General features: G+C 36.4%; 1 protein-coding gene across 1 annotated transcript in view; it reads left to right on the forward strand.

Moving 5' to 3' along the window:
- Window positions 1-342: 342 nt before the first annotated feature.
- Window positions 343-13425, forward strand: part of LOC106707475 (cholesterol transporter ABCA5) — a 37606-nt gene continuing 24523 nt past the window's right edge. Inside the window, exons 1-2 of the mRNA XM_045683296.1 lie at window positions 343-619; window positions 13142-13298. Of these exons, the coding sequence (XP_045539252.1) occupies window positions 543-619; window positions 13142-13298 (234 nt within the window). The 5' untranslated portion in view covers window positions 343-542. The remainder of the gene's footprint in view (window positions 620-13141; window positions 13299-13425) is intronic.

The following is a 13425-nucleotide window of genomic DNA, read 5'->3' on the forward strand; positions in this document are numbered from 1 at the left end:
TCTTAAAAACCGAAGAAAACAGTTTTTCTGAAAAAATATGACTACAATAACCTCTTTCCAGAAGAATTAGCGTTAAAAACACAATTTATATTCTTAAGACATGCTTAAAACTATGCACAATAATTAAAACATCAGGTCATAGAAATGTAAGTATTTAATTACACATTAGCAATTCTTAACTCTTATTTGGACAGCAGCCAAAGTGCTCGCTGTATTCATAACAGTATTTTAAAATATTTTCTTTTCACAATATTGATTTCGTTATGCCACGCAGTGTATTATATTACCCCATAAATGAGCAGAGGGGAAAGTGTATTGCAACACATAATAACATTTGGCGCGCGCGCGAATCACTCCCTCAAACCATGATGGCGGCCGGTGGGACAGCGCGCCTCGCGTACACTTGAAACGGAAAATCGTAACCTTGTCATATTCCAGTGTTGTTATATATTATATTGGTGCACCAATGATGTTATAGTGGTCAGTGTACGGCGGCTTTCGAGGGATTTATTTTGTGATTCAGTGCGTAATTATTGTGTTGCATGAGTGGTTCCGATGGGGTGCTGGGTAGTGCGCGGGATGACGGACGCCATTCGCCGGCCACCACCGAACAACTAACGTTAGTATAAAAAAATACAGAACATCAAAACTGATGTTTTTGTTAACAGCCAGTAACACTGGTCGTATAAAAAAAAAGAAAAACATTTTTTAGTTGTGCTACAAGCACCAACCTTTCTTTGAGCATATTTGTCGCGCAGAATAGAATTAAAAATTAAGAAGGGTTTTTCCTATGATAAATAATTAAAAGCACCATTTAGTATTCCAGTAAAGACGTCGATAAGCAACCCTGGGGCTAGTGTAAAGGGTTCTTATTACGTAGCGCGTTAAGCGTGTACCGCACCCTTAAAAATCTTTTGTTTCGTTGATTACTTGCCATTGTGAAGTTCGCTGTTTCCTTTTATACTTTTATACAATTATGAATATTTAAATGGTAGTGTCGGAATACTTAAAAATTATTCAAAAAAAATTCAAAGACAAAACAAATTAAGCACGCAGTCGCTACCTAATATCTAAGTACATAGAAAAGAAAAACTAATCTAACTAATTGAAAACTCGACTGAACGCTAAGTTCCAAATCGCTTTTTTAAAATAAGAGAAAATCTCTAGGAATAATACATTTTCCGGAAATCATTCGAAAAGAGGAAAGATTTTTCGTGCATAGTTTATCAGTTATTAGCTAAGGTTTTTTCGACGACTTTCGACGACGATAAAAAATACAATCTTTTTATTACATGTACAGGACATAGAACCTTTATTTAGGATATATCCAAGAATTACATTAGTTTAAAATCTAGATTATAGCTTAGTTAGTTTTTGAAATGAGTTCAGAGACGAGAGCCACTCCTGGTTGTCCCATGGCAATTTATTCCGGGTCACACCGGGGTCAGCCTCTGCTGCAGACGACAGCCAGTTGTTTGCACATAACCTCTTTTTACTCATATAAAAAGTATTTCTATAATATATTAACTTTTTTATATTAACTAATACATGAAGGGATAATTTTTATATTTTACCTTTGCTTCCTTCCTTAATCTAATCAGTCCTACTTTGTCGATGTCAAAATCGTCATTTAATTTATTGGAATAATTTAATTCTAATCGTCTTGTTCAAAACAAAAATGTAATGAGATTGAATGTTTATAGCTATAAAGGTAGAGAAAAAACCAAAGAAAGTATGGATGGATTCTGTGAAAGAGGATATGCGTAAGAAGGGGGTGAATTCACATATGACGGCTGATAGAGATGTACATACTGTGCCGACCCTCCATAAGGATAAGGACAGGTTGATGATGATCTTCCTTAAAAAAACGACCACTCTGTATACTGTAGCCCATGAAAATCAGCAGAAGAATAAAAATTGATAGAAAACTCGATCGTCAAAATAGGTTCAGTTAGTCAGACTACAGGGACATCCAGATATATGAAAACATATATATATACATATGCACGAAAAATAGTCTTCTGTAAGGTTAAAAAACCTTGCTGCTTTATAAATTCATCAATGTAGAGTGGTCAGTAAAGAGTAATAACAATGATTACAAGATTTCAGTATGTAGTGGGTTGTCGTGTGATTTTTATTGAATTCTCCGGTAGTGTCGCGTTTGTTGGCAGCGGACCAAGTGACGTTCTGCCACGTCACGATACGCTGTACGCTATGTTTGACTTATATTTATATGTTACTAGCTATATGACATAACATAAACGAATAGAGGAAGTAACACCGATGATAGAGAATTTAAAAGAAAGGCAGAGGGAAAAGGACATCTATAAATGGACAGCCTATAATCGTGTTATTTTATGCCTATTTCATTCTCGCCATTTTGGAATTTGGTAGCGGTGAACTTACGTCTGTATGGTTCGTAATTGTTATATTTTAAATTTTCTGACTGATTATTTTTTATTAATCAGCTTGTAAAAGGCGTCTCATGAATTATAGAGTTTCATTGGTAAAGCGAAGTACTTGACCGAGATTTTATTTTAATTTAACGTAACCTGCAAATTCCTTGTTCGTGTAATTTATGTAACTGAAAATTACTTGCAGCACGAACTAAAAGATAACGAAACGGATAAGATTTGAATAGAAAATAAATTAATTAGCGCAGAACTCCTCGTTGGTTTCTGAGACCAAAATACCGTTTAAAAAATATTCCTATGTATGTTTTGTCAATGATAATGTGAGGGATGACTATATGTTTTGTACATTGAATGTGGTCTCAGAAACCAACGATAATTGATTTACGTGGTCTATAATTGAAATTATAATAATGTAAATTACAAAAACAGTAAATCTATTGTTAAACAACCAAATTTTAACACTCATTCACAAGTCAATGATAGATTTCCCGTGTGAAAATCAGCGCCACAGACTATAAATAGGTAATAAATAAAATATAATTTTAGTATTACGTAGGTGGGACGGCAGAGGTCGCCAATGCTCGTGTATTTATTAATAACATTGATAAAATTATTAAAAATCTATGGGTTTTGGTTATGTCTTATATATTAAATTCTCGTGTCACAATTAGTTACCATACTCCTCCGCAACGGTTTCATCGATTTTTATAAAATTATATAGGCTTATACACTGGGTCTGAGAAACGGCTGCTATCTGGTTTTCATACCCCTATTAAGATTTTTTTAAGAGTCGCGATCGACAGCTAGTTTAATATGGAATAGCTGTCTTCCGCGAGTTCGTTACCGTAGAGTCGTAGAGTTTAAAATTTTAAAACAAACATTCACAACCCCAATTCTCTGTTGAACGAATAAAGTTTTTCCGAAAAAAAACTTACACCCCTTAGACCTTTCTAAGTTGAAATTTACACCATTTTATTTTTTGTTCAATATTTCATTATTTAATACACCTCAGTTTGAAGGATAACAAACAAGGTCAAAACCTGAAAACATAAAAAGATCGTCTACTAAGATCGCTGAATGTTTTCATTGAAGTGGCCGGCGGCCATATTTTATTCTGTCATCCCAAGGGCTCGCTATACCCGAAGAGCGTAATCTGAAAATAATCTTAAGGTAGATTTCCATGGTACCTGCTACGGATAGACTAAGCTACGCACAAGGACCGCGCCAATTTAATTCTTTATGGAAACCGTGCTTGTTGGCACGTTTTTCTCAGAATCATACACCGTTAAAACCCAACTTTATAGTAGACACATTTAGTTCATAAAAAAACTGAGAATCTCTAAGTTAGTACAAGTAAAGTCTAGATTTGTGAGAGTCTAGACTTGAGTGAGATTGGCCACGTCTTATTTCTTTCCTTCATTAATTATTTATATATATATAAGTTTAAAAACGTTTCTTGCAAAAAAAGCTACATATTTGTAACAATTTTTCATTTATTCTTGAAGATACTAAACACCAAAGCATCCTTTATATAGGTAAAAGCCATAAAAACACAGCCTTCCTAAATTAGTCTGGTTAAAAGGAGCCTTCATCGGCTTAAACGCAATTTATTAACCTCATTTCCTCTTAGCTGTATTCAACTGTAACTTTAAAATCAAAAAGAGCGGACTAGGTTAGAATGGCGGGCCACATGCCAAGCAACCTATATAGTAGGTTGGCTGACGCCGCCCTGTCTACAACTTTTAAGGTCACATCGCATCGCCTGAGATGTGGAAAATACTGTTCTTTCAAAAGATTTTCACAAAACTTCAAAGTATTTTCTTTTTGCTCGACTAACTGTAGTTTTCATCTTTGTATATTTACACAGTTATTCAAGAGTTACCATCAATAGGATTAACCTATAATTTTTTTAATGAATTAACTACTAATTCCTAGAAAATCCCTCCAGAGGCTTGCTAACGCCGCACATTAATAAACTGATAATCATCGGGCTTCTGGGTGTGTCTGAGATATTACCTTGTTTTTATGTACGGTACATACTTGATATTATTTATATCTGCACTCAGAGTTATTAAGTGGCCACTAAGGGAACCCCTTAATGTATATGTATTATAAGAAACCTAGAGTAACTGTTTAAAAAGGTTCAGTAAAGGTTCAAGTTCGGTAAGGTTCAGTAAAGTAATTTTTTTTTTTAATTTTCTGATTTCAGCATTGCAAAGCAAACCCGGTACAGCTACGAATAAAGGAAACCCGGAAGCCACATTCTATTTTAAAACAATATTAGATATTTATATGGCTTTCAAACGCCAGAATTTTTTACACTTTTTATCATCTATTGATTCAGACTTTCGCAAAGCTTTTGCTAATTTCAGACACACCTTTCCAATCGAAAATAGATTTTTATTTCTGTCTGTACCTAATTGTATGGAATCGATATCGTTTAGTTGTCCATTATCCTAAATTCAAACCGAACGTCCCACCTCGACCTTTACAGCATTGATTTTATGAGGCAGCTGTAAACCGCTTACGTCATAGCTTAATGGTACTTTCACACGAGGGCAGAACAGTGATGCGGACCAGTTGAAAGTGCAGTATTACACTAATGACCCCCTTGAACAGTACCACAGACGTACCACGACCACACAGAAGACAGCCGTAAAGTGGAAGTATTTTTTTTTTTATAAGAGAATGGGGAACACCAAGGTGTTCATCGACGCCCATGGACATCTGCAATACCAGAGGAATCGCAGATTCGTTGCCGGCCTTTGAGATGGTGATACGCTCGCTTCTTGAAAGACCCTAAGTCGTAGCAGTTTGGAAATACCGCCGAGGACAGAACATTCCACATCGCGGCGGTACGCGGTAGAAAGCTAAGCGAAAACCGCATGGTTGTGGAAGGCCAGCCATCGAGATGGTTTGGAAGGAACTTGGCGGTCTGTCGTGTCGTCCGATGACGGAACTCGGCGGCAGGAATTCCGAGTTTCATAAGAGTGTGTGTGAAGGAGACTAAAAGAAGGGAAGGAGAAGCGTTTTTACGAGGGAGGGGACTTATAGGAGCGAAATATTATTTTTTTATGCATCCTCTTCTTTATTGTTTAAAAGTGCATTGCCTGCATCTGCAACCTTGAAAGTTATTGAGAATGTCTATGGTCAATGATCACTTCGTGCAAACAGTATCCGGTGGTTCGTGCAAACAGTATTTAAAATTAGTAGAACTGCACTGTCCTATTGGTCAACGTAACATTGTTCTGTCCTCGTGTATACTAATGTTTCTCATAGCGCTATTCGCGTCGGCCCTAAAGTAATGTAATTAGTAGTTTAGAATTTGATTGCGGACAATGAACTCTGTGAAAGTATTTTGGTTGACATACCACTAAGAATCTATATCATACTAATATTATACATGCGAATGTTTAGGATGGATTGGATGGATGTTTGTAGGTCTCTCCAGAACGGCTTAACGGATCTGGATTAAATTTGGCATAGATGTAGAACATAGACTGAAAGAACACATAGGCTAATTAAGTTTTTTTTTAAATTGCGCGCGGATGACAGGCGATTGGCAGGCGACAGCTAGTTCTTTAGTTTTAATTTTTTTATTCATTCTAGTAGTAGTATCTTTGACCGCGACTTTGTTTGATCGAAAAAAAGTAAATAATTATTTTAAAAAAAAAAATATTTGCCTGGTTAATTTTCGGTCGTATAATTTTAACCGTTGTTGTGATCGAACCCCTGTAATTTAAACGGCTACTGATTCACAAACAGTCTTTTTCAGTGAAGTAAGTTTTAAAAGTAATTTTCAGTGTTCAGTTAAATAGGTTTTGTTAATTCTTTTTTCAATCTTCTATTCTTGTATCGACACCGTGAATAGTGAATAGAAATCGATAAATGCAAACTATCTGAGATTCTAATTGAATCCAGCACATCCTTTTTTATCTCGCGGATGTCAAGAATCGTTTTTCCTGTCTTCAATAAGTGAACTTCCCTTACCTTGGTTCATGAACAACGGTGCATTATGGCGTTTAAAGCTATGTAATTTATAAAGGATATAGTTTACAACGATTATCCTTTCTACCTTTTGCCTGCGACTTTGTCCGCACGGTATTAAAAAAAAAACTTTATAAGTAGCCTATGTGTTCTTTCAGACTATGTTCTACATTTTTGCCAACTCCCATCTAGATCCATTGAGCCGTTCCAGAGATACCTTCAAACAAAGATCCCTCTATCTAAATATAATAGAAGATGTACTGCAGTTGTAAGTCCAAAAGAATGGTTGTGAGTGACAGGAGCGTCTGTTTCGTTCTCTGAACGTCATCGCTCATGTCATGTTTGGGCGCCATTTTTAAATGAAATCGATCTCAATAAATCTGTGCCCAGGGTATAAGATTGGAAAGTTTCCAGTTTCATATTTTGTTCGCTTCAGTAACTTCTTATTTGTTTTTATAAACTTATTTTTAATCTATAATTCTCCACAATTAACACATTGATATATAGAATGTTGACAGCTGTCATTAGACGCGAAGTTATAACCTCCGTATTCAAAGTGTAATAAAATTTCGAAAAGTGTGTATTAAGGAGAAAATGTGTTACTAATTGATAAATAAGACTGTGATTTTATGGTGTTAGTGTTATCTAGCGAAAATAAACAGTGAAAGAACTAAAAATAGACAACACTAAATATGTTCAGTGTGTATCATAACAAACATTTATATTTCGTCAATTATGGATTATAAACAATCAATGCGGTATAAAAGTTAATGAAATCAGTCAAATCCAGTGTTAAAAAATTTCGATAGTGTGTTACTTGGAGTAAAACAACAATTGATTACAAAAAGAATTAAAAGTTTTTTCAGTCATACCGCCAACAAGAAAAATAATATAGCGCCTGCCAAAATATTAATAGCAAATATTCTTTTTTACTTATTGCAATTTAAAATATAGAGGCAGATAGACAGAAGAAAAAAAAGAAAAAAAAAACTGTCTCCCTTACTACAACTAATAGAACTTGATAACAATGGCTGAACTAACTCCTGAATTGTCACTTTTATATGCAAAACTAACGGAACAACTTCACCTACAAACAAAAACATTAACAGAAAATATTACCTCGGCTGTCCTCAAAAAAGTGGATGAAAAAATTAAACCTATTATAGAAGAAAACGAAAAGTTGAAAAATGAAGTCGAACAACTAAACCGTAGGCTACAACAAATAGACACGACTACGCGAAGGAATAACATTATAATCCACGGACTTCCAGAAAACAAAGATGAGAAATATGATGAGCTGTCCAAACTTGTTGCATCTACCATAACCAACATTGGCGTCTCACTCAAGGATGGGGATATTAACAGAATACACAGACTAGGAAAAGCGCAAAATGAGAGTGGAAAGATTAGACCAATCTTAATTGAGACTACTACTTTAGACAAAAAAATTCACATCCTTAAGAATAAAAAGAAAATGCCTGGTAACACTTACATCACGCACGACCTGTCAAGGGAAGCACAACAAAGAAATAAATCAAAAAGAAAAATTGAGAACAAAGAGAACGAAAAAAGGAAAAGATCTGAAACGCCGAGCCCTAAAAACATTATGAACAGTAACTCAAATACAAATAAAGACACAAAAATAAAGAAACTAGATGCCTTTCAAGTCCTGCGAGGGAGATCATACTCGACGCCAAATAATATGCAAAGGGATGCAAAAGGAAATGCAACAAATCAGGATATTGCAACCAATTAGTAAACCAATACAAAACAACCGTCTCCCAATACGGCTGGTCCCCGAGGGAGCACTAGACCATTACCCTCTAAACAGCAGAAGAAGTGAAGTATTTCATATTGCGACGCTAAACACAAGAACACTCAGAACCAACGATAGCCTGCTGGAACTAGAAAAAGCGCTGGAAGAGATAAAATATGATATTTTAGGAATAAGCGAACTAAGGAGATTAGATGAAAAAATCGAAGAATTCTCTGACTATATAATGTTTCACAAAGGAGAAGAGGCAGGACAAAGAGGTGTGGGATTTCTAATAAAAAAATACTTAAAGCCATATATACAAGAGTTAAAGGGAATATCTGACCGGATAGCCGTCCTTAACATTAAACTACCAGGATACATCAAGAACTGGTCTATTATCCAAATTTATGCGCCAACAGAACAAGCAGAAAAATCAGTTACTGGATCCTTCTACGAAGATATGTCGAAAGTAATAAAAAACAACTCTAACAATCATATAATACTGATGGGAGATTTTAACGCTCAAGTAGGAGCGAGGAAAAATAGTGAAGAATATGTTCTTGGAAAATTTGGCCATGGAAAGAGAAGCCATAATGGGGAAAAACTAGTCGAATTCCTAATGGAACACAACTTAACATTATTAAACTCAGTATTCAAGAAAAAGAACAAGAATAAGTGGACCTGGATATCACCAGACGGATCCTACAAAAACGAAATTGACTACATAATAAGTAATAACCCAAGGGCATTCACAGACACAGCTGTCATATCGAACCTCAACTTCAACACTAACCATCGCATGGTACGCAGCTGCCTTAGAAAGCTCCCTTACAAGAAATCCCGAACTCATATCCAAAAAAGCATGCATATTACAAAAATGCAGCAAGAAGTTCACTCTTTATCTCTTAAAGAAACTGAAAAACAAGCACTAAACGAAAAAATAGTAGTTACAAAAAAATACGATATCTTGGAAAAGCGACTCCAAAGCTATTCCAGGTTTACTAATGCCAAGAAAACTAAATATGATTTAAGTGAAGAAACCTTAAAACTAATTAATAAGAGAAAAGAACTAATAGCAGAAAAACTAAAGTCGGAAAATTTAAAACAAATATCAGACATAAGCAAAAAGATAAGAGAAAGTATCAGAAAAGAGCGCAAAAACAAAAGACAGCAGGTTTTCGAACGCCATATACAAAAGTCCGGAGGAGTGAAGAAAGCCCTGAGAGAACTAAGGGAAACAGGCAAGGAGTGGATACCAAGACTCAAAGAAAAGACTAAGGTGGTAACGAGACGGAAAAATATTAATGAATTGGCTACAGATTTTTATCGGAAATTGTACAGTAATTCCGACCCTACCATATCCTCACTAGAAGATAAGGAAACGAGTCAAATTACATCAACCGAACTCATGCCCAAAATATTGGCTTGCGAAGTAAGAAAAGCAATTTTAAGTCAAAAGAAAGAAAAATCTCCAGGACCAGACGGAATTATCAATGAACTCATGCAAGGCACAATAGAAGAACTGACCCCAATACTGACAAAAATTTTTAACGAAATCCTAATAAGCGGGACAACCCCTCATCAATGGTCAGAATCTCAAATAATACTTCTCCACAAGAAAGGCGATAAAGAAGACATAGGAAACTACCGCCCAATTAGTCTCATATCAAACGTGTACAAAGTTTTCGCAAAAGTTATTCTGGACCGAGTTAGCCCTATCATAGATGAACAACAACCGGTGGAACAAGCAGGATTCAGAAAAGGATTTTCGACCATTGACCATATACACACGGTAAAGCAGGTGCTCGAAAAATACAATGAATACAACAAGGACATCTATATTGCTTTCATTGATTATGCTAAAGCCTTCGATAGCCTAAAACATGACTACATATGGGAAACTCTAAAATCACAAGGAGTACCAGAAAAATACGTCAGCATTATAAAAAACATCTACGACGATAGCAGGGCACGAATCCAACTTGAATCCTTGGGCAACGAGTTCCGTATTAATAGAGGAGTGCGACAAGGCGACCCGCTATCCCCCACATTGTTTGCTGCAGTCTTACAAAACATCTTCCGTAACCTGAACTGGGATCACCTTGGGCTAAATATAAATGGAGTAAAACTGAGCCACCTTCGTTTCGCTGATGACCTGGTTTTATTCGAGGAAAATCCAGAAAACTTGGCGTACATGATTCAAAGTCTAAGCAATGAAAGCGGGAAAGCTGGATTGAAAATAAATACAGGAAAGACAAAGTTAATGACAAACTCAAGAATTGTAGACATCAAATTAAACGAAGTATCTTTGAAATATGTGGATGAGTACACCTACCTGGGTCAAGTTATTTCTATAAACGAACAGTCCTCCCGCGAGATAAACATGAGAACTGCACTAGGCTGGAAAAAATACTGGTCGTTGAAAGAAGTAATGAAATCCAAAAATTTAAGCCTCAGTTTGAAAAGGAAGACTTTTAACGCCTGCATTCTTCCATGCTTGACTTACGGTTGTGAAACATGGTCACTCACGAAAACACTCCGAGAAAAGCTAGCTAAGTGCCAAAGAGCTATGGAAAGAAGTATGACACATGCGACACGGCAAGATAGAATAAGAAACATCGATCTAAGAGAAAAAACAAAATTGCCCGACATCTTAGTCAGGATAGATCAACTCAAATGGCGTTGGACTGGTCACATGATGCGAGACACAAGAGGAAAATGGAGCAGGGCAGTAACAGAATGGTATCCGAGAGATGGGAAAAGGAGTAGAGGTCGGCAGCCTCTGAGATGGGAGGACGACATAAAGATGGCAGCCGGCCCATATTGGAGGAGAGTCGCCCACGACAGAAATCAATGGAAACATTTAGAGGAGGCCTATGCCAAGAGGCACACTGAGATTAGGGACATTTTATAATTTTTTTATCACGTGTATATTCCAAATAATTTCAGAATAAAGGGCTATTATTATTATTATTATTATTCCACATATTTATTTCTTGTTTAATTTTATATATTTTTCTTAATAAAATCTTAAACAATATTAAAAAAAATATAAAAAATCTGGATACGTCGGCAGCGGAGCCTTGGGCCCAAGCTACCGGCGGTTAGGCCTCCAGAGACAGAAACCTCCTCACAATGCGTGCCGTGCTCAGGAGTACCGCCTTCTGTGCCTGGCCCTTCACCCACTTACCGAGCGAGAGCCTCTCTAGGTGGTGGTCGAGGCTCTTCGCGATTAATCCATTCACGGACAGCACTATCGGTACGATAATTGTTGACTCCATATGCCACATGGCTGTAATCTCGTGCGCGAGATCCAAATATTTTTGCGCGAGATCCAAATATTTTTGCGCGAGATCCAAATATTTTTTATTATTATTATTATAATTCTCCACAAAGCAAAGATTTTTATCGTGGCCAAACATCTCTGTAATTTCAAAACTTAAAAGCATATTTTTATTGGAATAAAATACCTCCTGCCTCCGTAACAATTATATTTATTAATAATGACATTAAAAACTATATTTTTTTTTTAATTATAACAACTAATTATACCTCTACACGAAGAATTCAACTTGAAAAATTGGTTTATAAAACTAGCTACATAAAACAAGACACTTCGTAACTTAAATTCGATCGGTCGTGCCTGTGGTCCGTAGCCCCCCTGGCGCCACACCTGCGCCACTGACTTCCTGCCGACACGCCCTCTGGTGGTCAACACAAGGAATCCCCTACGATATCCTTTCATACACGAAGGTGACACTTAAGCCATGACATAGCATGTTAAGAATCAGGGCTGCTCAAACTTTTTTTTAAATATATGGTAACAGGCACGCAGTTTGAGAACGCATATGCTTTTTAGCCGACTTCAAAGAGAAGGAGGTTATCAATTCGACTGTTTTTTTTTGTAAAGTTGATTTTCATTTGAAACATCCTATAGACTTAGACACAAACACAAGTAATACGTTGACTTCGAATGAAAATGGCTATTTTCCTATGGTTATTTTTTAAAGCCACGGTATAGTATTTGGGTAAATAGTATTCTGTAATTTTTGTTCACCCCTAGTTTTGTGAGTTATGTCATTATAGGGTAACTTTTGGATCGATTTATAATCATGTAGCCAACTACCCCTTGTCCATTCAAACGATATTGTTTGCTACGCGTGCAATGAATCATAGTTTAAATTCATTCGTAATAATAACATCTACATAATTGTCAGGCACGTCGCGTGTCCGTCTGTCACTTAACTCTATTATAATCAAACTTGTATGAATTGCATTGTGTCATACAAATGTCCTGCTCATTTACATTTTGAGGTTATGTTAATGTATGCTTTGATTTCAAATGTAGAATGTTCTATGGTTCTTTTAATTTTACTTAATGTTATAAATGCGAATGTTTTGTTGGATGAAAGGATAAATGTTTGTTGAAAAGTATATACATAACGGCTCAACGGAACTTGATGAAATTGGGCACGGTTGTAGACTATAGTCTGGAAGAACACATAGGCTACTTATAAAGTTTTTTTTTTGATGCCACGCGGACAGCGTCGAGTGACAGCAAGTTTCGCATAAATACAGAACGTAGTCTGAAAGAACACATAGGCTACTTACTCATTAAGTTTTTTTATTAATTCCACAGTGACGAAGTCGCGAGCAAAATTTTATATTATTAAAAAATGTACGAAAGTTAACAACGAAGCATAAATTCATTAACGGAAAATCTTCCTTAGATTCTTATTACTCCGATCAAACGACAAAAGGGCAGACATGCAAAAACTTTGATTTAGAATTTTCTTTCTATAAATGCGGAAACGATGGGGTTATTTCAGTGGTTCCGAAAATTCCTATCAATGTTCAATTTCTTTCAAGAATAACGTTAGAAGGCTTCCTAAGAAGAGTGAATGATCTGTACTGGTCAGATCAGTGGATGTCACGCTGATCAATCGATGAAATAATCAATCAAACGATCTTTGTGTTTTTTTAGGAAATGCGTGACGGTAGAGCCGGAGTGCGTGGCGATAGGTAGCAGATTGCGCGGCGCGATGGGTACGCGGCCGCCGGCGCGCTTCTGGCCCCAGCTGTGGGCCACCGTGCTGCGCAGTCTGCTGCTCAAGAAGCGGGACACCAGGAAAACCCTCGCTGTGAGTACATTAGCTGCTGCACGAAATTCCCGGCCGATGTTATACAATTTCGCGTTTCATCTGTTTAGTGTGTTAACCGACCAATTCTAATCGAGTGTATTTTTGTACAGGAAAGAGAGTAATCATT

Source organism: Papilio machaon, chromosome 21 (assembly GCF_912999745.1).
Source record: "Papilio machaon chromosome 21, ilPapMach1.1, whole genome shotgun sequence".
Classification (NCBI taxonomy): domain Eukaryota; kingdom Metazoa; phylum Arthropoda; class Insecta; order Lepidoptera; family Papilionidae; genus Papilio; species Papilio machaon.